The sequence below is a fragment of the Aythya ferina genome, assembly GCF_964211825.1.
Source record: "Aythya ferina genome assembly, chromosome: 25".
Classification (NCBI taxonomy): domain Eukaryota; kingdom Metazoa; phylum Chordata; class Aves; order Anseriformes; family Anatidae; genus Aythya; species Aythya ferina.
Window position 1 is genome coordinate 234,368 of NC_140323.1, and position 26,564 is coordinate 260,931.

The following is a 26,564-nucleotide window of genomic DNA, read 5'->3' on the forward strand; positions in this document are numbered from 1 at the left end:
GGTCAGCACTTACCATGCACCCGACAGGGACTGCTGACGGTAGCTTCTCCCGCTCTGCTGTGCAGACCCTCTCCCGGAGCCACTGCCGCAACATCAAACAGAAGATCTCCCAGTGGGAAGGGAGGACACGAGGGTGCTCCAGCAAAGAGAAAGAGCACCTGAAGGACTTTGGAGTAAAATACGATCCAGGCTGTGATGTTCTATCCAAAGTGAAGCCAGAACATACAGAGAAGGGCAGAAAGGCTGGGTCTAAAGATCCAAAGAACTTGGGCTTGGACTTCAGGGAAAATGCGGGGAGCTGCTTGCAGACTGATGACCGTGATGACCTCAAGTCCTCTGCATGCAGCCTAGCTTCCCAAGCCCAGGAGAATGGAGAGTGGCAAGCAGGCTTCCTGGACCCGGGGGCAGTGCCTTCCCCAGGCAGCTTCTACGCCTTGCAGGGGCTGTGGAGGAGAACAGATGCCTTTCTGCCTGGCAAAGCCCCACCAGTTCCCTTGGACCTGGAGAGGAAGCAAGGGAGCTGTGGCTCCACAGGAAGAGAACTTAGAGCTGAAGAAGTGGACTTGTTCTGTAGAGCAGAGAGGAGCATGAAGGACATTTATTCAGCGGCTGTGGGGCAAGAAGAGGAGCCAGCTGCTGTCCCACCACCTAAGCCCCGTAGGACTTTCCGCTATCTTGCAGAAAAGAGTGCAAGTGGCTACAGCAATGCTAGTGCTACCAAGGAAGCTTCACTGCAAAAGAAGCATGGAGGAGACTCAGTGTCATCTTCCAACAATCTTGAGAAGACAACAGCCAGCAGGAGTATCAGAGGAAGAAGCCAGAGGTACGTTGATTCATCTCTTCTGTATGAAACACGTTTCCTTAAATCAGTTTCTAGATGGGTGTGGTGGTTTTACTCAGGTGGGCAGCCGAGTTCTATCACGGCCGGTTTCTCTCACTCCCCCTCCTCAAAGAGGAAGGGGGAGAAAATACAACATAAAGAGCTCAAGGTTTGAGATAAGGATGATTTAATTAAAGGGAAAAGGGAGAGGGAAAAAAAAAAAAAGCAAAGGCTGTGTGGAAGCACAGAGAGAAGAAAAAAAAAAAAGCAGTTACTCTCTACTTCCCATCAATGGGCAATGTTCGGCCACGTCCTGGGAAGCAGGGCCTCAATACGCGTCATTGTTGTTCCTGAGGACAGATGCTTCCACTACGAGAGCCCCCCTCCTACTCCTTCCCCTTTCCTACCTTTTATTGCTGAGTCCAGAGTGGAGCATCCATGTGCTTGATGTCCCCAAGGAGGATCAATCTGTGCAGACTGGAGACTACAACTCACGGGTACATGCATTTGTCTTTAGAAGATGTTTTGCTGGTTTTCCTCTAGGAAATCCTTTGAGTTTGAGGATATCCACGGCTTCCGCAACTGGACGGCAGCCACCAGCTCCCACAAACTTCGAGAAGAGACAAATGGCACTGCAGGATCCAGGCTCATCTACACACAGTCAGAAGACAATATCTATGAGGACATTATCTGTATGTGCCCGTGCTTCTGGGGGATTCGCTCACCTTATTTGGGGGTAGCTAAGCAGCTGAGGAGGGAGGAATTAAGAGGAGAATGCATTGAGGACCTGTCTAGCTCTGTGACTTTTATAATCTTCCCCATCTGGATTCCTTGTTGATGTTAATAGCTATCTGCCTGTGAATAACTGTGCAGAGTAACTGTCTGTGTCTGGTTTCAGATGTCATGGAAGGTTGCTAGAAATGGCCTGTGTTAAACAGATTTCTTTATTAGCTCTTCACACCCCCTGCTTGAGTGCTGCATAGAGATCTGTGTGAACACTGGCAAAATTAGCTTCTTTGCGACAGAGCTACTTTCTCTGCAGTGTTGGAAGTGTTCCATTTTGTTGAGTCTATGTACAGCTTGCCAAGTTGATGGTAATGGGTTAGAAGGATCTTTGTGTGTTAGAAACCTAATCCATCTCAAAACACATCTCTCTTCAAACCCTGTTCAAACTTGGCAGACAACTGCACAGACTTGTCCTAATCATTTCCCTTGCAAGAAATCAGAACTTTGTCTTCCTCCATAAATCCTCTGTCCCAGGTCCTACAAAAGAGAACCCCTACGAAGATACCAGAGTGATGCCTTTACCCCTGTGGAAGATCCCATCTGTCTGGAAGTTACCACCCTCCCGAAGCACTAGGAGGGCTCCCAAGGTAGGGTGAGGGGATTAAACTGTCATGTTTGGAGAGCCGTCCTCACAAGGGGCCCATTTTGTGCTCCTCCCCTGCTCTAATTCCCCAGTGATATGTAACTGTTTTTCCTATCCATTTATTTTTGTTTTTAATGTAAATGGTAATGAATAGTCATGGCAGTAACAATTGATAAAGCTGTTAAGGAGCAAAAGAATAGGAACAAGAGGGTGTTTAGGAGATATTTCAGTGTACAGGATGGGGGTGGGAGGGAGAGCTTGGTAGAGCAGGACATTGCAGAAAATTTATAATTTGTAATCTCTTATTTGACTCTGAACTTGGACCAAAGCTTAATACCATGCTTAACCATCACTTACGATATTATTTTCTAGCTTCCCCCAAAACCTTCCTTCTTGAGTCGCAAAACTCTTGAGCTGCAGCCCTCCCTAACAAATTTGCAAGGAAAAACGGTGAAGGACACAACATTGCCTGTCACATTGACTGAGTGGAAGCTGTTCCGAGCAGCAGAGGCTGCTAGCAGGAGAAAGAACTTGCCCTGGGTAAGATTTAAACTTGAAACATTACTTCTTGCATTGCATTTGAAACTCTTGCTGCTTTGTCTAGCACCTCTACATGCTTCGTAAGCAGTCATGGAGCTGTGTGTCAGTCAGGTGAATGTTGATTAGTACTGCTGTATGTGTGCACAAATGACCCCCTTGAACCATTTCCCATCCAAGTAGTAGGGCAGATACTGGGAGATCAAAAAACAGAGGTTCTAGCTAGGCCAGTGGTAGTTTTGTTGGCCAATAATTTGCAAATGGGATAATGAGTCAACGAGATCGGTGCTGTATGTGAATGTCAGCTGTCCGTAGTGCTTTGTCCTTTAAGCCTTGTTCCCAATGCTTCCATGAAGTGTGATGATGCTGGTTTTGTGGTGCAGGAATGCAGGGAAACTGAGCTAAAGGGCCAGCCCTGTACAATTCTGTTTGAGTGTACTTTGCTCCCCGTGACTTTGCAGACTGACCCCCAGTGTTCTCCCTGAAGGAACTGAGTTATTAGGCAGCTGGCAGTGAGGTGCTGCTGTAGGGAGATGGCTGGGTCCTTGGTTATTTGTCATACTGGCTTGTGGTTCTTGATTTCCACTGGGAACATACTTTTGTAGCCTTTTCATATTCTAAAGGTGAAGAGCAGCTTATTAGGGATAAGCCCATTTCACAAAGCCTTCCAACAGTTCTCCCCTCTGCTGATTCTGGTTGCTCCCTTCTGCCTGCGTGCCAGAGATGGATATGCTTCTGAGGCCAGAGTGAAAAAAGCCTGTAATCCATTTTTGCACTAGAGGATTAGGATTGGTTGTAATTCTTATTTGATATGCTGGTAATCTTTCAAGATTCTGGTATTAGTTACCAGCGTGTAGAACGTGCTATAGAAGGACAGCTGCAGCTACTGCTGTGTGCTATATGTGTGGCACTTGGTGCACAGGACTCAAATTCCAGTTGTGGTAATGGCAAAAACTTACTTATGTCATGGGAAAATCATTTAACTTCTGCAAATCATTATTTCTTGAGCATATACACCCAATTTGCACAAGACTGTGAGGTAGAGTTGGACAGGTGCAAAGTACTTGTCAAATGTTAAGTGTTTTAGAATAGCAAGGAACTTTTTTGCATGTGTTTTGTAAACAAACAGTAGGCTTGGAAAGTCAGGAAGGAGTTGGCATTGGCAAGATTATAAAAATGCTGTGATGAACAGTATCTTTCCTTTGGAGGGGGAAAATATAACATTCGCTAAAGCAAACCTACTTCAAAAATCTGGTAACAATTTACATGCAGGAAGCATACTTTGCTGTCAGGAAATTGAGCCAAGATTGCTCAAGAGATCGAGAAAAGGATTCGAGTCTAAAAAGAACTTTCTTATTGCTTAAGAAATGTATAGGTGCCTCAAACACACCCAGTATCTTTCTCTGATGACTCAATTGTACAAAAATCAGAAGAGAAATTGAAAATCTTTACCCCCCTTTACCACCCAGTGTAATTTAGAGGAGGCAGATTTTGGAAGAGAAGCACTGCCTCCCGCTGTGTGCTGTTTTCTTCCTTTCAGCCTCATGTCTGTCTAGTGCAGAACACTGCACTAGAACATAGATCTGAAAGAAAGAACCTAAGTATAGCTTGCTGAACTGGGGATAAAGGCTAGAGCTGAAAAACAGGTTCCTTGCTGAACATCTTCCATTTTTTATGCAGTATTTGTGGTGACAAATGACTGTACCACACCCTGTTATGTTCAGTAGGAACATTTAATGAATCCTTCATTTGGGACAAGAATGAACTTGACTTGCAGTCTACATTTTAAGTAATTCCTTCACAATGAAGTGATAGCAGTCTTTGACGTTCAGAATTGATGAGCCAAATTCAGCACTGCATAACTAGCAGGTGAGGATAGGAGTCCAGAGGAACCCATGTTACAGAAAACATTAGGACTTTGGTTTTAAGGCCTTTGTGACTAATGAAACGAGGGTTAGTAGCACTGACCTGGAGTGACAAATGCTGACACTTCCTCAGTTTCTGTAGCTTAGTCTCTTTTGGAGTGTGTTTGTTTCCCCAAATTTTTCTTCCAGTGGATTAGGTTTGTGGCATAGGCCCATTGTTCAGTCCTACTGTCTTTGTTCACCTGTGCAAAATGAAAGTACATAATCCATTCATTTTAGTAACCTACCCTAACATACAACTACAGCAGCAAATAAACAAAACAAACAGACATTTAAAAAAGCTGCACTGGGAGAGCTTTGCTTTTCCCTGGTCTTGGAAAGAACTGGGGTGCTTGAGAGCATGTGAAGTTCAGAGTCCTTCATGATGGGGGTTTTTTAAGATACATTTGCAAGTACCTCTGCAAAAGAAACTGAGGTCTGATGCCAGACAATTTGCCACTTCTCATGTCTGTTTAGTAAGCAAAATATGACAATTTCCAGATTGGATGTACAGTTCCGTGTCAACTTTGAGTCGCGCTAACAGTAATCTCTCTCTTGCAGCAGAAACTGTGCTTGTTCATTATCCAGTAAGTTGTGCTAAAAGTACTCTAGCAAATGATCTCTGAGCCAGGGTTCCTGGCAGGACTTCAGCAGCCTTTCCTAAGTATTGTGGCGCTTCATGATAGCTCTATTGGTCTTCAGTCCTGTTGGCACCTGGACCCTTTTCTGGACCCCGATATTAACCTCTGCTTCTGCTTTGGATTTCAGTTGGTACTAAGAATACAGGAGATCTTTGATTCTAAGCGTGGAAAGAAGAGGGTGAAGTTGCTCAGTCCTGCTGGGAGAGTGACTCCAACAAAAGGTATGGGAGGTCTCCAGCACCATTCTCTTTGCTACAAACTTGTTGAGTGGCACAATTCTTGTAGGTCCTGGGGTACTCTTAACAGGCCCGGCATCACCACCTCCTGCAGCTCGTGCTGGACTGACTCAACAGTGCTGGACCCTGTGTCTTCCAACTGAAATTCCTGGACTTTCAGCACCATTAGGACTGGGAACACTTTACTAACATAAGTTTAACACTTAGGAGTGGAAGATTTTCATGTAGTCTGTGCCTGAAGAGCTGGAGTAGTGGTTAAAAGTACTTCTTCAAAGAAACAGGGAAAACAAAAAGTCCCTGCAAAACTGCTCGGCCCAAGAACTCTCTGAGAGCTCCACTCTTCTCTTTTGTGCCTCTAAATTGGTATTATTGTTGCCTTCTGAATTACTAGCAGTGGTATGATTTTTATTTATCGTATGTTCTGTTCAGCAACTCTGGTAACTTTTATAGCAGCATCAAATCACCACTTGGTTTCTGTTCTTTGCCGGTGTTTGGCTGATCTACATACAGCTTACTGGAAACAGTGACTTCAATCAACTCTACTTCCTGAAATTTACTGTTTTAGCATGTTTGTAAGTAGCAGTTGTTCTTTGCTGATGCCTTGAGCAGGATAGATGAGCAGACCTGAGTGATGTTGATCTGATGAGTCTAAAGTTTTCTCTTTCCCAGGTTAGGGTGTTGCCCATCTTCCTTCTCCATGGCTAATAAGCGAAAACTATTTGTGTTTCAGGTGAAACCAGTGGGAATGAAAGTGATACGGAAAATCAGCCAAAAAGTGAGTGAATCACAGGGGCTGGTCCTGTCCCCATAGCTCTACACATTTGGCTAAGCTTCTAATGAGATAGGCACACTGACTTATCGTGGCTTCTGCCAAGACAGAGAAAGGGCACATCTGAGAGGTAGTGTGGCCAAGGCTGGGAGCTGTTGCCTTGATAAATCAACTTCTATTTCTTCCACTTCTCCTGAGCCTTTCAGGTTTAATGCCGTTAATCTGCTAATGGCTAGCAGTAGATTTATTTTTTGGGGTTGGTAGAATCACACTTATTAAAATATCTGTTGCAGTAAATTGTCTACAGATCACCGTTATTGATAACACTTGAGTTTATTTTCCCACTATTTCCTTCCCTTGGCTCTATTTTATATTTAAAGTATTGTGAAATGCACTTTTCTGTGGGAAGAAGTCACTTGGTTGTTTGTCTGGTACCTTATTCCCAAGTTTGATCATAGGCCTAAACTGCAGACTTGAAATAACTACTGGTGTGTGAGGAACCAAACTGGTTTTCTGGTTACTGGTTTCTATTGCCTGTAAGGTTTGAATGTGAAGTGGTAATGGTTTGCCAGCAGCCATGATAAGGGACTTTGTCACATCTAGTGAAAAGGGCCAGTGTAATTGTTTGGGGTGTTTCATTTACTTAGCAGAAAGCATTGAAAAGGCCTTAATGTGGAGCTGATAATGAAGTTTCACCTTTTTATGTTGAGGAGAGTAATAGAGAGTGAAAACTGTCTGCAGAAATACAGTGTCTGTCACTATCTGATACAGGAATTGCTTTAAGTGTCCATAATGTGCTAGGGTGCCAGGGCCACAGGAATTTCTTACATCAGAGTGTTACCTGTGCATGTGAGTCAGTCGAGACATCTCAGCCTGGAAGCTTGGTCTGTCTCTCTCAAATGGCCGTGCTGCTTTATGGGCTAGCTGCCTGAAGCTTGGCAACTACCGAATTGATGGTGCTGAGCTTTTCATGGCCTTTTCTTGTTGTTACTACCGTGTGATGTTCTGAGATGCATAGCCAAAAAAAAAAAAAAAAAAAAAAACCAAAGACAGGACAGGTGGAGAATGTTTGTTATCAGGCAGAAGAGATTTGCAGAGTTGCTGCAATGCCATTGGTCCTGTAGCTGGAACAGCTGTGCACTTGACAAGTTGACACAGGAGTCCAAGGCCAATAGCGTGTAGCAGTTCTGTGACATTAGGCGAATGCACCCATTTATTTTCCTTTTTCTAAAGGTGATGGTGATTCCTATTCTGTGAACTGTAGGTGTCTGGCAGTAATGGTCACAGAATTGTTTTGGATTTGTTCCCTTCTTCAGGTCGACACAGGGGCCAGCTACTGGTGCAATCAGCCTCCAAGAGGAACCCACACTACCAGACACTGGAGAGAGATTTGATAGAGTTTCAGGAGCAGCAGCTGTTTGAGCTGTTTGTAGTGGTGTCACTGCACAAGAAGGCATCTGAGATAAAATACACACCACAAATCATACAGCAGTTTCCCAACAAGGTAAGAGCCGAGGGGAGACCTCCTCTTGAAACACACACACCCAGCAGCTGTTTATCTTTCCTCCCAGTGTGTGTCCGTTCCTAAACTCTATACCAGTGAAGCTGGGCCGATGGTTAGGGTACAGGGTACAGGTTTGGGATATGAAGCACCTTGCTTTGTTGCAAATGTATTGGTTATTGCTGGACATTCATTTGAGTATCTTTCTCAATTCTCTATCGATGGGGTGCTTACAAAAACACTGGCCTTTATTCTGGTATGGATACCACTATCGTGGCAGATTGCTTTGTTTCCTTGTCTGTGGGACCTTGATGTGCCTTATATCTCTTTAACAAACTTTGACAACTAATACAGATACAACTGCTTCTTGACTGTCCGACTATGTAAAGATCAGCTTTTAGGCACTATACTATGATTAGCTACAGTATAGTGGGTAGAACTGTCTGGAAGTTGGGGCATATGGCAAATCTGTTTGAAGAGCTCAGAGCTGAGAGAATATAAAACCCGAGAGCTGGAAGACTGTTGAGAGGTCTTTTTAAACTGAAAATAATTGCCTCTGAGGCAGTTAATGAAAATAAATCTGTTCCGGCTAGCCAGTGTGCTTTTACCTGCATGCTTAATTCCCATTGGGTGTTACAGGTTTGTCTTTTGTTGGAACTAGGAAGGTTCATACTGTTTTTGTCTGGAAATACCATAAAGCCATACTATATTGTGCTACACTGCCAAGGCAGCCTGCAGGAGAGAAAAGGGAGTGCTGTGCTTTGTTCCCAAAGCTGGCATGACCTCATCCAGGTAGTTTGTGATTTATAAACAACGAGTAAAGCAGTTGGACTGATGATGTGCAGGGCTAGAAGCCCAGGGTTTTTATGCTTGCTTACACTGTTTTGGAAAACAAAATAAAACAAAACAAAAACAAACAAACATTACAAGGACATGTCTAGTAACCTCCAAAACTGGAGGTGAATTATGGAAATTAAACTATTGTGAACTAGAACTTTTGAAACAAAGTTTCCTTCTGTCTGTCATTTGGGCTTAACCAAATGGGAGACGAAGTCGGCGTGTGTGATTCTGAATTATGACTCAGTGTACACATTAGCGTGAAGTGAAGAGGATGATATGTTGATGTTTTCTTCTGTGGTTCCAGCTGGAACTGAATGTTCAGTTGTCAGAATCTAGGCTTGTATCTGCTGGCCTTCCACTGAAAAGAGATCAGAACTAGTAATTCTAGCTGTGCTGCCAGGAGTAATCCAGTGATTATTAAGAAATCTGAATGTTATCCAAACCTCATTCATGTTATGTTGTCCAACAGCATAAGTGTTTTGTATGCAAATAACTTGAGTGTCAGATGTGAAAATGTTTTAAATTCACAAAATTAGTAAGGGACCATGGCCAGAAAGAGAGTACACAGTCTTAATTGATGGGTAAAACTGAATGCCCATAAACATCTGCCGAAAGTGCGAACTTCAGGGTGTTAGAAGGAAGAAAGGAATGCAACCAGATTTGGCTTTTCCCTGGTGCAACCTCTCAGACTATTCAACACTTCTGGGAAGGGCACTACATTGTTCTTTCCCTGTTGTCTTAGCAGACAATCAGACCCAACTGTACTATGTGGCTGTTTAATGGCTTTTATATATTCACTGAAAATAATAATAATGATAAAAATTAGGGTTTATGTATCTGCTGCTCAAATTTTGGTAGGTGACTTCATTGGGACAGTTTATTGTGTTGGGATTTTGCAGGACGTGTTATCCCATAGTTATGCAGCAGTGATTATGGAGGTATTTTCATTTACAGATACGTCTTCTGTAACCTTGGTCATGGCTCTAAATCTTACTCAGTTCTTACCACATCCAGCTGGATAATTTTTAAAAAGTCCAATTAGCAGTTAAGTTGCAAGAGGGAAGTAGGTACGTGTTATAGTCAGGATGTGTTCTCCTATACTTGTGGATTAGCTATCTGATGGTTCAGCATTTGGAAGTGTCAGGAAGATGCTGTCCCCCGTTGTTTTAAATGCTGCAGCTGTGTACCGCACTTCAGTTACTTTAAATGTATGTTACCCCTCCAGCCTGAACATCCCTTCAGACAGTCAAAGGATACTGAAGAGAGGCTAAAGGTCATTCCCAAATTCTGCTTTCCAGATCCTAAAGACTGGTTTCCTGCATCACAACTTACAAGGTAAAGACTTGTTGCATACTGATGTCTGAAGTGGATAATGCTGAAAGCTCAGATATTTGCAAGTTCCCAGGACCAGAATAACTGCAGACAAAGCCAGCTAAAATGGGAAAGGCTGAGTCCCTAAGTCCAGTGAAGGGGAAAAGTGAGATACAGAAGTGGACTCAGAAGTGCCATGTCTGCCTGAGCATCATCTTTTTATTATAAGAAGGAAGTTTGTAATATCTGTTTAAGGCCTAGCTTGATGAGTCCACACTCTGCAGGTGCTTTTACAGCTGAAGAGAGCCTGGTGTAGCTTGGCTACCTGCAGCAGGGGGGTCTTTGACATGACTAGAAGGAGGGATGGCATATAGTTTGTGTGGTGCACATATGAGTTTGTTTGTCCGTCTTTTGTCTGAACTGCATAGTCAATTTAACTGTGACTGTTCTTCATTTCCCCAGTGAAACGTTTTCTTTTGTGTTGACGGGTGAGGATGGCAGCCGCTGGTTTGGGTACTGCAAGAAGCTCCTGGTAAGCATTTGTGTATTGGATGTAGTGTAAAGAATGCACTGATAAATGCACAGTCAAGGGCAGATTGTGAATTGGCAGTAATTTCCCACGTAGGTTCTGTGGCTCCTGTGCTGCTGAGGTTACTAGTCATTTAATTGCATAAGGGATGGACCATGATGATGCCTGGTAATACAGTGAAGTGGGTTCCGGGTGTGAAAGCTCCTAGAACTAGTAATTGCTCAGGAATTCCGAGTCAGAATTGTAGAGGGAATTATAGCAGAAAGAATACTGTGAATCAAATAGATTGTAGGTGTTAGGTTCTTTATTGTATCCATGTTATCAACATAGCCATTCTTATTGCCTTTCAGCCAGAAGGGAAGGGGAAGCGCCTTCCTGAGGTGTACTGCATTGTCAGCCGCCTAGGCTGCTTCAACCTCTTCTCCAAGGTGAGATGGGGACTTACTTCATGTCAGACAAGAGTCTCTGACAACCTGCAAGCACCAAGAAGTAACTGGATGCTTCTGTCCAGTCTAGAATTGTTCAGTAATTGCAGTAAATCCCAGCAGTGTGGTGCTTCCTTGCCGTTTTTGTACTTTGACGGGGCAAATAAAATCATACTGGGGCTGGGACTTGTCAGCTGATATACTGACAACAACTTCTTCAGCAAATTATTGTCATGAAGTGGTTTCTAATACCTGGTATTACTGATGGTGCTCCCTTCATCCTCTTCCATGCCTTGGAAATGTAAAATCAGTTTGGGGGTGGGGCGGAAAGCTCAGCTTGTTTTTCATAGCACAAAAAGGAGAGTAGATAAAGGAGGTAAACCCTAGAGAAAGCTCTTGCAAGTAAAGAGCAGCTATTGCAGGAGTGTACAGGGGCAAGTTGATGATGAAAGCTGATTTCTAATAATTGGAGCACTTGAGATTGAGATTGGAGGTATCTGTTACTATTTGATTGTTCAAACATTTGAGAGGAGCTTACATGAGAATCATACGCAAGGGGGAAAGAGGGCTGTTAGTGTGTTGAACCCTTCAGGTGTAGCAGTGGATTGGCATACTTGAACATAGGCCTGTATCTCCGCTGGTTCACAAGCAGGCATTGAAACTGTCTGATTTATTTTATTGCAGATTTTAGATGAAGTGGAGAAGAGGCGGGAGATGTCCCCAGCTCTAGTACACCCATTTATGCGTAGTGTAATGGAGGCACCTTTCCCTGCTCCCGGGCGCACCATTGCTGTAAAGAGCTTCCTGCCAGGAGCAGGAAACGAGGTAACTGCATTCAGGACTGCCTTTCATGTGTTGTCTGGTGTCTTGGGGCCATTGTGGAGTTTTGCAGTTTGCACTGTAGAGTGACGCTGTCTGCAAATCTTCATTCTGATGATAATTTCCTAAAATCTGACTGGAGCTTGTCACAGAAACTAGCTTCCTGTTGAACCACACTGCAATAGAAGTGATTCACTGCTTTTTTTTAAAGGAAGAACTGATTGAGAGTCCTTTGTAATACTCTGACTTGGCTGTTGAGGTGACATGGGTTCAACCTGTGAGAATCCATCACTTCTACTTTCTGGTCAGGTCCCCCCTCATGCATTTGAACTCTGTGCTGTGGCTCTCACACCCAGCACTCTGCATCTCTGCTGTTCTCCCAGGTTATGGAACTCTGCCGTCCTTCAGATTCTCGACTTGAACATGTTGATTTTGAATGCCTGTTTAAATGCCTAAGCGTCTCTCACGTGATACGGGTCTTTGCCTCTCTCCTGCTGGAAAGGAGGGTGATCTTTGTTGCTGACAATTTAAGGTAAAATAATGAGACTGAGTAACTAGTTCTTCCTGAGAGATACTGCTTTTTCTTCTGTTTAGGTCTGTTTCATGTGCAAGGTTGTCTGACTTACTGTAAATAATTTCATTTTAAAGCTTTTTTTTTTGTAGAGTCTCCACAAAATGTTTGCTTAAAATTTAGAGAATGCACGAGGAAATAAGTGAACGTGTCCTTTACCTCTTAGGTCTGGGTTGATGCTATTCCTAGCTCCCCACGACTGATTTCAGAAGTGGATGCATGGGGTTTCTGTTGATGCATAAACAATATATCTAAATTACATTTTTTCTGAGCATTTCTAACCTATGTCTGTAGCTGAGCACTGAAAGACACATTGACAATACACTCTGTGCTTCTCTTACTTTTTTTTTTTTTAGCACCCTGTCTAAATGTGGCCATGCTGCAGTTGCAATACTTTATCCCTTCACTTGGCAACACACGTACATACCAGTCCTACCAACTTCTATGATTGATATTGTGTGCTCTCCGACCCCATTCTTAATCGGCATTCTCTCCTGCTCGTTACCACAGCTCCAGGACCTGCCTGTAGAAGAGGTGAGAACTGGTTGAAGCACAGTGGAGGGACAATTTCAGTGGTATTAGGCTGACCTCCCTGGAGGAATCTCTGTGGATTCTGTCTTTAATATATAAGTCTTAAACCTTTCTGAGACAGTTTGTGACTTGTGAGATACATGTCAGGGTGTTCCATTGCTATTAAAGATACAAAAATATTGACTATTCTTATAGGCAGGCTGGAGTTATGTGAAACTTGTGGTTTGTGTGTGACATCCCCTACCACTGGAGACAAAAAATAAAGGAAGAAATGGCAGCATATGAAGTTAAAAAAGTTAATGTGTTTTGTACATCTTTTCCCAGGTTCTGATTGTTGATCTTTGCACTGACAGGTTTTTGCAAGAGGTGAGTGAAATAACCGCACTAATCACTAATGGTTATGCGCCAAGAAAAGGCACCAACGAAAGGAGGTGTTAGCAAGACATCAACAAAAGCTGGTTTTCATATGTAGACTCCAGTGGTTGAAGAAATCTCATGTTCCCTTTTGATCACTAGAGAAGGAAACAAACTTACAACATCTTTGTTGTAAGATTGAGGTTTCATGAGATACAGAGAGAGCATGGAAGCCAAAGGTGCAGCTTACCTGAGCTGGATTTAGAAACAGATACTTAGTTGGTTCATTAAGTGAAGAGGACCACCAGGATTCTTTTCTGCTTTCTGTCTGTCTTTCTGTGGACTTGTTCTCTACAGGGCTTTCTCCTCTCTCCTCTAGTTGGGGTATTTGTTTTCTTTGTTCTCCAGGAGTGATAGTCTGAGACAAATAATTACAGTTCACTTGCGATTCTCTGCTGGCCCCAAACTTTACCTAATGTGCTGGAGGTGCCTTCTACATCACTAGACAAGTCACTATAAACTTACTGGAGTATTACTAGTTCAGGAGGATATTTGCATCTCCTTTCCTTTGCCTTACTGTTCTGTTTTGCATTGCAGCCTGCAACTGGAGAAAGGTATTAAAGGATTGTTTTCTCACTAGAATGTTGAAACTTGTCATATTTTTCAACAAACTTTTGTTGTTCTATCACAGTTTGTTTTATCGCTGGTCTAATGAGCATGACTCCATGTAGATGGTATGGTATACATTGTTCTGTATTGGTCATTTATGTATTGATTCTACATAGTCAGAAGGCACCGAGCAAATGTTTTTCGTGTCTCTGACAACAAGACAAATGTATTGTCTCCACAGAGATCTATCATAGCATATATCATAGGGCAACTTCCCTCTAATTGTTTTAGGCATGTTATGAGTATTTCTTACCAGTTCATGAAGAGAGGTTTCTGTCGAACAGATATAACAGAAAAGCTTTAATGGCCACTTTTCTGTTTAGGTATCAGATGAAGATGAGATCCTGCCTCATAAACTGCAGGCTGCACTTGTACAAATCCTGGAGGAACAAAATGAAATCTTGTCACATGAGCAGAGCTGCATACAAGGTAGGTTTATGGAAAAATGTTTTCACATCTTCAATTCTCTTCAGCTTCCATGTTGTTGCCATAAAAGTGTGCAAGTGGAAATAATCATTAGGAAACCCATTTTATAAAGCTATTTTCCTGTGACCTTGCTGAGAACATCTTTATTTTGTATGTGTTAGAAAGAAGTCTGCTGTCCTAATTGTTCCTCTTTTTATGATCAGTATATGTAGAGCTCTTGTTTTGCTTAGGCCAAGTGCATCATTTCCCACGCAAAGTTTTCTGTAATTTTCCTGAAGTGGCAGAGAGCAAGTGTTTCTTGAACTCGTAGCAGGTTTCTGTACTTTAGAGGATAATGTGACATTATTTTCAAAGTTGATCTTTCTTATAATGCTTCAAATAAATTAATGTGTAAAATCTGTAAATCTATCTAATTTGTAAAATAATTAGATTGTTACGAGTTTACTGCTTATTAGATACTAGATACTTAACAGGGGAAAAGAAACTATGAATGCTTTCACTCTACTGATAAAGTTTCAAAATGGAACCTGTGCCAGCAGACAGTTGACATGGGAGAGAAATCTTAATATTTGAGCCAAGGGCTGCTCTGATATTGAACACTCATATGAAATTTCATAGTCTGAGACAGCCAGCCGAAAAAGCAACTGCTGCCCTTCTTTTAAAGAGGATTGTCCAAAGTGGTGAATGCAGAGTGAAATTTCTCCTCTGCTGAACTCTTTTGTCCTATTCACAGGTGACATGCCTCTTAACTCCTTGGTCTCTGAAGCTTTTGTGCAGTTCTTTGTGGAGATTGTTGGTCACTACTCCCTGCACATGAACATCACAGAAAAAGGGGAGCGGGTGTTCCAGCGGGAACTGTTCCGTAAATCCCACGTGTCACGCAGTGTGCGTCATTTCCTGCACTTCTTCATGGAAACGCAGATGTTTGCAGGGTTCATACAGGATCGAGAACTAAGTAAGAATGTGGTCAAAGGTGAGGTTTGATTTTAACTTCTTGTTTTACAAACTCACTTTCAAAGTATAACGTCATGTAACAGGACGAGGCCTTGGGCAACCTAATCTGTTAAGTGGCATTCACCCCTGCCTGTGCCAGGGGGGTTGGAATGTGATGGGCTTTAAGGTCCCTTCCAATCCAAGCCATTCTATGATTTTATAACTTTTACTCTTAAAAAAGCCTTTTGTCCTGGCAGGTTTTCCCATTGGCATATGTAATAAAAGCCAATTTAGTGGCTAATGGTGGTGGTAGAGGGACAGTTGGACCAGATAGCCTTGGAGGACTTTTCCAACCTTAATGATTATGATTCCAATAGCTCCATGCCCTTCTAATTACTCAGAGTTCATCTTCTTAAGCAAAGAATTTTTTTCTGCCTCTCTTCTGTGGTCTTGATCCTGTAACTTACATTACATGCATGATTTCCGTTTTGTAATATTGTCATTGATGATACGAGATGCCACGTGCTGAGAGACGGAATACACTGACTGGCTGCACGCTATTTTTCTTCAGGCCTTTTTGAGGTCCGTGCCTTAGAGTATTTGGAGAGTGTTACGGAGACTGAACCAACTGGAATGAACAAAATCCTTCGCAGTCTTGGTAAAGACATAGCTTTGTTTTTTGTCCTTGTTCTTTTAAATAAGTGTAGCTATTGAACAAGTCACAGAACGTTAGGGATTGGAAGGGACCTTGGAAGATCATCTAGTGCAGTCCCCCTGCCGGAGCAAGAACACGTCCAGGCGGGTTTGGGAGGTGCCCACCCGCTGGGCAGCCCGTGCCGTGTTCTGTCACCTGCTGTAACCCTACGCAGGTCGGCTGGACGCGTTGGTTACCTCCTGTCCTTGCGTTCCTCCTGTCTTTAATTGCCTCTGCAGGGGCCACAAAACACCGTTGTAAGGCTTTTATTTCTAAGCTTCGGCAGCCCTAGGTGAGGTGTGCGGACATCCTCAGCCCTCGGGGCTGTCTGACCGCGCAGCCTGGCCTTGCCTGGGGCTCCCCTCGGAGCGTGCTTTAGGCGGGCGCGTTCCTGCCGGCAGCGGCGGCCTCGCGGAGTTCGTGCCTCAGGCGGCCCCCGACGCGCCTGCAGCCCTAACAGCGGCTTCGTTCTCTTTGTGTCCCCTCTGCAGGCAGCAAAATGAAGTTTCTCCAGAAGAAATGACCTCGCGCTGCTGCGGGACAGCAGAGCGGGGCCGGACTCCTCGCGTTTGGCTCTAATAGCAGCCGTGCCGCCAGCCCGCAGTGTCCGAGCCTCTCTGCGGGAAGGGGCGGGAAGGGGCGGGAAGGGGCGGGGCGGGCGCCGTCCGGGGGCGGGGCGGGGCGGGCCCGGCGCGCAGGCGCCGCGGGGCGGAGGCGCGGGGTTGGCGCAGGCGCGGGGCGGGGCCGGGCCGGGCCGGGCGGGCGGGCGGGCGATGGCGGGGCCGGGGCTGGTGGCGGGCGAGGTGGTGGTGGACGCGCTGCCGTACTTCGACCAGGGCTACGAGGCGCCGGGCGTCCGCGAGGCGGTGAGTGCGGGCCGGGACGGGGACGGGGCCGGGGCCGGGGCCGGGGCCGCGCTCCTGCCTGACGCCCCGCGTGCGCTAGGCTGCGGCGCTGGTGGAGGAGGAGACGCGGCGGTACCGGCCCACCAAGAACTACCTCAGCTACCTGCCGGCGCAGGACTACAGCGCCTTCGAGGTGAGCGGCCCCGGCCCCGGCCCCGGCCCCGGCCCGCGGCGCCGCCCCGCGCCCCTCACCGCCGCTCTCCCCGCAGACCGAGATCATGAGGAACGAGTTCGAGCGCCTGGCGGCCCGGCAGCCCCTGGAGCTGCTCAGCATGAAGAGGTGAGGGGCTGGGGGGGGGGGCCGCGGGGGGCGGCTGGCGGCCGGGGCTGAGCGGGCGGGCGCTGTGTTCCAGGTACGAGCTGCCGGCCCCGTCCTCCGGCCAGAAGAACGACATCACGGCCTGGCAGGAGTGCGTCAACAACTCCATGGCACAGCTGGAGCACCAGGCCGTCCGCATCGAGAACCTGGAGTTGATGTCTCAGCACGGCTGCAACGCTTGGAAGGTGTACAACGAGTAAGGCACTCCCCGACCTGCTGAGCCTGGCCGAAGGGCTGGCTCTCAGTTGTCGTGTTTTCTGTACAAGGCCGGTGGGAATCTTTAGGATGCATCCTGGAATAACGGAGTCCCTCTGAGAGAGCTGCGTGTGGAAGAAAGGAATGCTAATCTGAAAGAAAAGGAGTTTTCTCTGTGGCCAAGAAGTACCCTGTGATTCCATAAATCTCAATCCTGATTTTTTTCAAGTTACAGTTTTGGTGGCAGACAGTTGGTAATGGGCTTTAACTACGGATAACTAATGGGAATAACGAGTCCCCATGAAATGGTAATTCAGCAGCTGAAAATAAAAGTGATGTGCTGCTGATCTTCCTCACCCTGCAGCCATTTAGTAATAAAGTTGTAAAAGCTATGAAGAGTTCTAGAAAGTGTGGTTGCAGGAATCTCCAGAGCTGTTTCAGGCAGAGAACGTAAATGTCTGCTTTTAAGAAGGGTTAGCTTCACTTTTAAGTAATGGTATAGACAAAAGGAATGTGAAGCTTACCTTTTGTGAGAAGGCAAAGGGTTGTTTACCTTAGGAGAAGGGCATTAGGTAGAGAATCTTTTAAGTTACGTATCAGGAAGAGAAAGGAACTGCTTCTGTTCTAACAGTTTGATATGGGGGGGGCGGAAAGCTGGTTACTGGTAAGTTTACAATGAGAATTAAAAGACAGACAATAAGTTAACGAGATGTTTCCATACAATTCTGCCGATAATAGTGCAAACGAACAGTGAAAAACATGAAAATAAAAAGTGATTGACTAATGGATGTAGTTTTATGATATTGTCTGATGGCAAGGGTTGAAAGTAGTGATTAGTGAAGGTTTACATCTTAAAACTGCACGTATTATGATATGAATGTCTTTGTATCGTTCCCTTCAGGAGTGAAGAGCACAGACTGGTGAGGCCAAGTCTTATACTTGCCTTTAGTGACGTGCTGCCTGTTTAAAGAGTTAAATGGCAGGTTGGGTAAATGGGGCTGATCTAACAATTACATGTTTTGCTAATGCTTTGCTTGCATTCTGCTATTAGGCATCTGGTTCATATGATAGAACAAGCCCAGAAAGAGCTTCAGAAGTTGAGGTGAGTCATTGGTTTTCATAGTCTCATACTGAGGTTGGAAGGAATGTGGAACGATATTCCCCCCCCCCCCTCGTGTACTTGTGTATCAGCTGCTACAATGGTCAAGGGAAAAAAGATCCACCCCTTCCCCAGACTATGACATTTATAATACCTGTTGCACTCAAAGTAGGTATGGTTTGATTTGATTCTGTCTGAACATGTGCTCTGAAGAAAATGAATTCTGGTAGGATCCTCTTAGAAATGCAGTTGTGTTTTCGTTGCTGATATGCTTTTAATGCGTGGTTGTCTCAGGGCATGCTGGCTGATATTGAGTTAGTCCTGTCATTTTTAAAGTGAATGCTTTAACAAGTTTACAGAGGTGAAATAGTCAAAGATGGTGGTTGTATATTGAAGTGATGTACCTTCATAACTTTGTCTGGACAGGATGCGATGGACTTAGTAAGTAAAGCTTTCAGATATGCGTAAATTACCATCATTTGCAACCTGAAGATAGGGCTGTATACCGGTAGAAGGTGGGGTTGTATAGCCAAGTCTTATTTTTTATTGGTGTTTGGGTTATCTGTGATTAGTGTCTTAGAATCATCATGGAAAAGGAGCTCAAGTTGGGAAAGTTAAAGGAGCACCGTGGTGTTGTGTAAGGAGGCTAACAGCAAAAGTAACTTGGTCTCTAGGTAGTTCCAAGTATTCTTTCTGTACTTCCCCATCGATTCACGGAACAACTAAATTTTTTTAATGGTTAGCAGATCCGCTTTTCTGACTTCTTTCAGAACAAAACTGATTTTCTGTTCCCTGCATTGTGCCAATAGTGGTAGACTTGAATGTTTGAAGTTTTGGTTGTAGTGGGATGGATTTCTTTTGTGTATTTTTTTTTGTTGTTTTTTAACTTACATCAGGGTTCTGGATGCTGGTACTGTATGGTGGTTAGGACGTTGACTGCACAAGTGCTTTCTGGTAGTACTTCTAGAGCACTGTATTTCAAGCAGCAGATATTACAAATTTTAAAGAAATGAGGCAAAAAAAACCAACAACTAACCAAAACAAAAAAATGTATTTTTTCTTCCAGGAAAAACATCCAAGATCTGAATTGGCAGCGAAAGAACATGCAGCTCACAGCTGGGGCTAAGCTACGAGAAATGGAATCTACGTGAGTATCTCGATTTTTTTCTGTTAAATCTTCCATGGATTATATCTCCTGTGTGAAATTCCTTCATGCAGAGCATCAGTTATCTTTCAGTACTGTCCTAAGAAGCTATCATGTGAACAGTGTTGCTTTTCGTAAGAAGCTATCATGTGAACGGTGTTGCTTTGCACAGGGTTTTAAAAGGTGCCTAATTCAGTTACTGATTACAGTTACTGTGGCTGGGTGAAACTGTGGCAGATGCAAGGAGAGCTTATTGGCTGCTTGAAATTGTGTAAAACGTTTTTCTTAAACTTTTCCATATCTAAATATGGAAAATCTGGTTTTGAGCCTTTTTTTCTTATAATCTAGTAAATGAAATATTTTATAGTAAGGCTCAATGGGGTTGAAATCCCGCCTTTTGTCACTGTGTTTGTTCCAATGGCCGTTGATTTCTCACGTGCTGAGCAAAACGCTGCGGTATTTGGTGTCGTCCCGAGCACTTCCCGTCCTGTTCCTTTGGTTTTCAGACAGGACCGTTACACTCCACGTAGCACTGAAAGCCTTTTTCTCCTCTGCTCCCTTCCAGGTGGGTGTCTCTCGTCAGCAAAAACTACGAGATCGAACGGACGATTGTGCAGCTGGAAAACGAGATCTCGCAGATCAAGCAGCAACAGGGGGAAGCCAACAAGGAGAACATCCAGCAGGACTTCTGAGGGCGCAGCCCGCTCCCGGGGCCGCTTCCTCTTTCTGTATTTCCCCTTCTGCCCCCAATAAACCTCCTTCTGTTCCGTTCCGTTCCGTTCCCTGCGGCCCCGGGGGGGGGGGGGGGGAGGCTCCGCTGGGCTCCGCCGGGCTCCGCCCCGTCCTGCCGGCGATTGGCTGAGCTCCCGCCGCTGCGGGCCAATGGCGGCTCGCTCGGCGGCGCGATGACAGGTGCGCGCGCCGCCCCGGCCGGCCCCGCGTCACGGCCCGCCTCCCCCTCACCCCCCCCCCCGCGGAGCCGTCTCGGCCGCGCCTGCGCCAGCCTCGGCCCCGCCTCCCCGCCGGGGAGCGCGCACGGCGCGTGGTGACGCCGCGCGTGCGCGGAGCGGGGAGCTGGGTTCAAAGGAGGAAACATGGCGGAAAACAAAGGAGGCGGCGGCGGCGGCGACGGGGCTGCCGAGGCCGGGCCGGGCGGCGGCGGCGGCCCGGAGCCCGTGGCCGCGTCCCCCTCCGGCGCCGCCCCGCCCGCGCCCGCCGCCGCGCCCCCCGAGGAGCGGGACAGCCCGGGCGCGGCGGCGGCGGCGGCGGAGCGCGCTCTCGGGGAGGCCGAGGCCGAGGCGGCGGCGGGGCCCGGTGCGGTCCCGGGGCCCGGCCCCAGCCCCGTGCCCCCGCTGACGCCGGCGGCGCCCGGGCCCTTCTCGCTGCTGGACACCTGCGCCGTGTGCGCGCAGAGCCTGCAGAGCCGGCGCGAGGCCGAGCCCAAGCTGCTGCCCTGCCTGCACTCCTTCTGCCGCCGCTGCCTGCCCGAGCCCGAGCGCCAGCTCAGCGTGCCCGCGCCCGGCGGCGCCAACGGCGACATCCAGCAAGGTGAGCGCGGGGCCTCCCCCCCGCCCCCCTCCCAGGGGAGCCGCTCGCGGCCCCGGCCCCGCGCGGAGGGCGCCTTCGCCGCGGCTGCGGCTCCGGGGGCTGGGGCCCGCGGCGTCCCGGGGGCCGTGCCGGGAGGCGGCGGGGCTGGGGCCGTGACGCCCGGGGGCCGTCCCGCGGCGCTCGTCGCGGGTGGCGGCTGAGACTTGGGAGCCGGCCTGCCCGCCCCGGCAGCGTAACGCGAATCGCGGCGCGTGTTCGTGCGCCTGGCTGCGGCTTTCGGGGCTGCTGCCGCAGAGGCGCGTCTTTGAGGAGGTGCTCAAGTGTTCGGGGCTGCAGCGCTAGAAAAAATCCGTCGGAGTGAGCTCCAGTTCGGCGTTGTCACGGTATTACGTGTGCTGCTGTCCTGCCTGCGTGCCCGGTTTCCTGTGCCGGTGGGCTCGCCGTGTGTGTGCTGTCCAGCCGTGAGTAACTTTGGCGCGGTGGAAGAAGTGTGGATTGCACCTTCCAGGTGCTTTTGTTGAAATCGTAGCTTGAATCTTGTATCGTTCTAGTTCACATGTTCAGGAATGCAATGGAAAAGCTTCTGGAGCTTTTAGTGGAGTGACTTGTGTGCTGTGGCCTACAGACCATGCCAGAGCTCTGGCGAATGGCTTTTCAGCTCTTAACTGGGCCCTGTGGTCACTAGGACCTTGTTTGGTGACAGCTTCCTGCTTTTAGCAAGGACTGGAGTCTTTCCTGTGTTGCGCAGTGATCTGTTCACGGGAGGCTCTCAAGTAATAAACCTGGCTTTCTAGTGACTCTTTCCTCCAACCTGTTCAGAAGCAGTTCATCTAGGATATGGGTCTGAGAAGGTCCTGTGCTTTCTCTTTTATAAGGCTTTAAGTGTAGTTTATAAATACGGTAACTAAAGCACTCAGTTGGTCTTGCGATCCTTCTTGTTAAATTCCAGAGTTTATATTCTGTGTGACATGCATTAACGAGAGGTATAGAACTTGTCAATTTAGGTTTATTATACTAGTAATTAGGAGGATGATTGGAGTACATCTGTTAGGGTACAAGTGCAGGAAGAACATGAAGTATGCATGACGTAGGATGTCAGTTCTCATTGTGTATTTTAAGAATGCTTGATTGCAATGCTTTGGTGAAATAAGGCTTAATGTCTTGGTCAAAAACTTACAGATGACGAGAGCGAGGTGTGCGTAGGATCCGTGCCAGCAGAGATGTGTATGTGCCGTCTGTTGTGGTACGTGAGCGCATGGACATACCTATTAGTGCAGCAGGTCACTAGAGAACGAAACGCTGATTAACCAGAACTGCTGAGGTGCGGTTCTGTCAACGTCTCTCTCCACATATTGTAAATGGGCTCAACTGAATGGCACACAAAATGCTCATCAGTAAATCAGGTTAAAAAAAAAAAAAAGGTATTCTCAACGTACGGAGAAGTACCGTGCTGCTTAGTCATGCAGGTTCATTCCCTGTTGGCATAGATTGTGTTAGTCATGAATCCTGGTGTTACTTCCACTTCTGTAGTCTCCTTAACTGTGAGCAGATGTTTTTTCATGGAGGAAGAATTAATGGAAGGTAGTGCCCGTAGCTGTACCTGGAGTAGGTTGCATGTAACTGCAGGCTATCCCTGCTGGATTATATGCTGTACGTGCATCTACACTTTCCTGCTCTTTTTTTTTTCAGCGTGTCTACACCTAGTTAAGAGAGCTATAAATGCAATGGAAAAGTACTGCATTTTGCTTTTGATATTTTTCTCGTGGTTTTCTTAGTTTCAGATTTTGCTCCCTAAGAATTGTCAAGCGCTTCAAATAGTAAATATGTGTATTATTGGTTAGTAACTGAGGGAGCTGCTTACTGGGAGTTGAGTGCAAGTTGGGTACCCACAGAGTAGTTCTCTGACAACAGCATGGCACTGCTCTGAGAGAAAATCGTACGAGTGCTTGGAGGCAGTGGTTGCTGGTGGTCTGTATTGGCACCTCCTCTACCCTGTTGTCACTCCTTTGAGTCACTCCTATTCGCTAGCGAATACAGAAGAATGGTCTTAGTTCCTGAAAGTTTAGAAACGCTGACCAAACATAAAAACAACTATCCAGAGTTGTGCCTTGCTGCGTTAATAAAGATGTAACTGGTAGGTTCGTGTCTCTTGCACTGGTAAAGGAGAATCTGTGCTGTTTATGTTGAAAGAAATCAGAAGGCTTTGTGTTTATGTATTTTTATGTTAGGTATTTAACACACAAAATTGTGTCTTGTAGTCAGTTACTTTGTAAGTTGTCAACGTGCATTTTGTTTGGTGAGTAGATGATTTCTCAATGCCTGGTGTTTCAGCTGTCCAACTGTACTCTTCTTTCAGGTTGAATAGAAGCCTACAATAAAATGCCTTGTCTTTGTGTTACAGTATTCTGAAATATGCTTATTTTTAAGATAAAGATTTCAGAGGGTTAAAGGTACTGCAAAACAGTTTATGCACCCGCAGCTGCTGCTTTTCGTGGGAATATAGGTTGTTTAGAGTTTTTACTGAGGTATTTACAGTCTTTCTTAAGAAGATTATCTCACTACAGGGAATGTGTGTTTCTCCCAGTTCCTTGTGAATATCGCAATCTGGCAAGCCTGTGTTAGGCTGAAAACCTGAAATGGAGCTACAAGATGCTTTCAGAGACCCTAGGAAAACATAGAAAATGGGTAATGTGAACGTATGTATAGTTTGAGGAACAATACATTTAATTGTGCTGTGGAATACATAGCACAAATTGTTCTGAGATGATGAATTCAACTCCCGTACCCAGGGTTTGTGTATTTAGAAACAGTGTATTAAATGACACCTTAAATTATGAAATAACTATTTTTTGCCTTTAGAAGGAGAAGATAAAAATGATGCTACATCCACACGAATATCACTTAAGTTTGGTAGTAATCTTGTTCTCAGTAAGGAAAGTTGAAAATCAGGACCTGAAATAGACTGCTTAAACTATGCAAACATGGGTCATCTTGGCTTCAGGGACTGTCAGTACTCATCGCCTGACCTCTCAGGGCTCTTCAGCTTTCCTGTGCTTATGAGCGAGAGCCATCAGTGTGTTCTGGAGCCCAGCGAAGGCTGAATCCTGAAAGAATTTCTATTCATGTCCTGAAAATCTTGGTATGAATTAAATTCCAATCTCAATTAGTAAAGTATTTTAAAATAAAATCTGTTGTTTGAGGAAATTCTAGGGTGGTTTTTGTTTTGATTTGTTTTTATAATATTATAGTTGTCTGCAACTCTTATAAATTTATATTCCTTATTAAATATTATGTGTTAGTTCCATGCATGTGTAGTAATGATATAAGCAAGCATTGTTTGCATTAAGAAAAAAAATAAAAAGGGAGTTAGAAGTGGAACTTGAAAGCAGTTAAACTTTTTATATTCAGACAAATGGCAGTCTGATGGTGTCTTTCGCTTTACCTGTGCGGTTATTTTGTGTGTCAAATCTGTGAAACTAGAACAGGGGCTTTGATGTGTGGCTATTCCAGAACGTGTATTTGAACATTTAAATTTCTGGCAGAAGTGAGTATTTTGCATGTGCAGTAACCACTATTGATGCTGTCAGCCAATAAATGAAACCTGGCAGCAATTCATTCCTCAGAGGACCGCGCACATGCCAAGTTTGAGCTTAAAACGGAAGTTTGAGTTGTTAGATTGCACAAGTGCTTGCAAATATTTCCTGAACTGTGAAGTTTTAACATCGCTATAACAAGGTAAATATCTGAAAGGATTTGGGAGTTACTTATAGTTACTTAATGCTTTTGTGTTGGGAACCAGCCTGATACCTGTCAACCAAAATAAAAACTGTGTTTAAAAGCAGGTGTCTGGAATGATGCTGTTCTCTCAAATAATAATAAGGGTTGTGGAAGATTGGTGACTTGGCTGTCTGTGGATGTTTTGATAAAGCCTTAGGTTAGCTCTAACCGATGCAGTTACTATCAACAGGAAACCTAATCTGTTTGTTTCTTTAAAATTGACGTTCTTGAAGGAACAGGGAATCAGAGCAGGTGGTCAGGGATCTGCAGGTGTCTTGCTCAGCCTCTTGCCAAGCACAGGCACAGTTAGAGGAGGGTTGGTTAGGGCCTTGTCCACGTGAACTGTGACCGTCTACGAGGACGGTGATTTTATGGCTTCTCTGATGCGTTATGGCCATCCTTGTTGTAAATACGTCAAACATTAAGGTGACACACGTTCTCCCTTTCCTCACTTGCACCTGTTACTCCTTCCACTGCACGCCTCCGGGAGGAGCTTGGCTCTGCCCCTGTGAGCCCCACTCCCTGAAGTCAGGAAGCTGCAGGCAGCGGCGAGGTCCCTGGCACGGTGTGAGCAAAGCCGTTTGCTCCAGCCGTAACCTGTACGTGCTGGGTTCCAGCCTTGATCACCTTGGCTGCCGCTGCTGGGCTTGACCCTGGTCTGTGAGTGTGTGTGCTGTACTGGGAAGTCACAAACTGGACCCAGTACCAGTTGTGGTCTCCCAAAGCGCTCAGCAGGGGAAAGGATCACTGCCTGGGCCTGTTGGCTGTATGGCTGATGCAGCCCATGATGCTCTTGGCCTCTTTTCTTGCAAGGACGTGCTGTTCACTTCAGTCAACTTGTTGTCCACAGGTACTTAAAACATTATATTTTTGTGTATTAGAGTAAAATCAAACATAATTTTTATATTTAGGCTATGGATTTGTTTGAATATTGTGAAAGTACTAAAGGATTGAAAAAGATTTTCATCTTACAGACCAGAACTTATGCGGAAGGAGCTGGATGTTAATTAAAGATATGAATTTTAGTATGTAAGTAGGGATGTTTAGGAATGCAAGTGTTTAGGCTCAATTTCTGGATAATCAGGAAGAGAGATACTTTGAATTTGATTTTGAACTGCTGGAAAGACTCTGCAGGTTAGCACACCCATGGAAGGGATCCAGCAATGAATGGTGCAACTGAAGTGCAAAGTACTTCTGTAGCACCTTATCCTTTGATTGTGGATGTTTTCACTTGGGAGTTACGTTACGTCTGGTTGCATTTGTTCTGTGAGTATCTTCACAAATGCTGACTCATTAAAAGCAAAGATAGGAGGCATTTTATGTGAATATGCCATTTGTGTTTCTTCAGCATCAGTGTTATTCCTAAATGAATACACTTTGTTGGCTGTGCCATGGGGTCACTGTGGTGATCACATGTGAGTGCTGCTTTTTGTGATAAAAGCCCCCAGTTTCACCCATACCTGGGTTGACCTGAGGGGAAGCAGTTGCATCACATGCTGTTGCTGAAGTGCGTCTCAGACTCCTGACTTATGCTCTAATATTTGTCTCTTGCTCATCAGCTGCTCCCTTGGTCAAAGTTCTTGGCTCCTGAAACCGTCCCCCTTCTTGTTTCGGACGGTCTTAAACACTCGGTGAGACGTCCTGCGTGCCAGTGCTCTGTTCAGAAGCGTGTGCTGGTGGCACAGGTACGAGTGCATG

General features: G+C 45.7%; 3 protein-coding genes across 7 annotated transcripts in view; all 3 read left to right on the top strand.

The window, feature by feature from the left end:
- Positions 1-2: 2 nt before the first annotated feature.
- DENND2C (DENN domain containing 2C) lies at positions 3-16,475 on the top strand. Its single transcript, XM_084498138.1, has 18 exons — positions 3-823; positions 1,364-1,512; positions 2,081-2,193; positions 2,562-2,729; positions 5,399-5,492; positions 6,238-6,282; positions 7,593-7,780; positions 9,843-9,952; positions 10,391-10,460; positions 10,808-10,885; positions 11,567-11,707; positions 12,085-12,233; positions 12,629-12,806; positions 13,128-13,169; positions 14,150-14,255; positions 14,986-15,225; positions 15,757-15,843; positions 16,371-16,475. The coding sequence occupies exons 1-18, from the start codon at positions 15-17 to the stop codon at positions 16,400-16,402; spliced, it is 2,799 nt and encodes a 932-aa protein (XP_084354264.1). The 5' UTR covers positions 3-14; the 3' UTR covers positions 16,403-16,475.
- A 162-nt stretch (positions 16,476-16,637) lies between these two features.
- BCAS2 (BCAS2 pre-mRNA processing factor) lies at positions 16,638-20,308 on the top strand. The gene is made up of 7 exons (XM_084498152.1): positions 16,638-16,745; positions 16,825-16,917; positions 16,994-17,064; positions 17,138-17,299; positions 18,350-18,400; positions 19,464-19,544; positions 20,107-20,308. The coding sequence occupies exons 1-7, from the start codon at positions 16,653-16,655 to the stop codon at positions 20,231-20,233; spliced, it is 678 nt and encodes a 225-aa protein (XP_084354278.1). The 5' UTR covers positions 16,638-16,652; the 3' UTR covers positions 20,234-20,308.
- A 288-nt stretch (positions 20,309-20,596) lies between these two features.
- The window catches only part of TRIM33 (tripartite motif containing 33), a 31,682-nt gene continuing 25,714 nt past the window's right edge, over positions 20,597-26,564 (top strand). For 2 of the 5 annotated variants that reach the window (XM_084498299.1, XM_084498298.1), the window contains exon 1: positions 20,597-21,089. In XM_084498299.1, coding sequence (XP_084354425.1) covers positions 20,636-21,089 — 454 coding nt within the window. In that variant the 5' untranslated portion in view covers positions 20,597-20,635. The remainder of the gene's footprint in view (positions 21,090-26,564) is intronic. The other 3 variants (XM_084498300.1, XM_084498296.1, XM_084498297.1) reach the window with 3 other exon arrangements.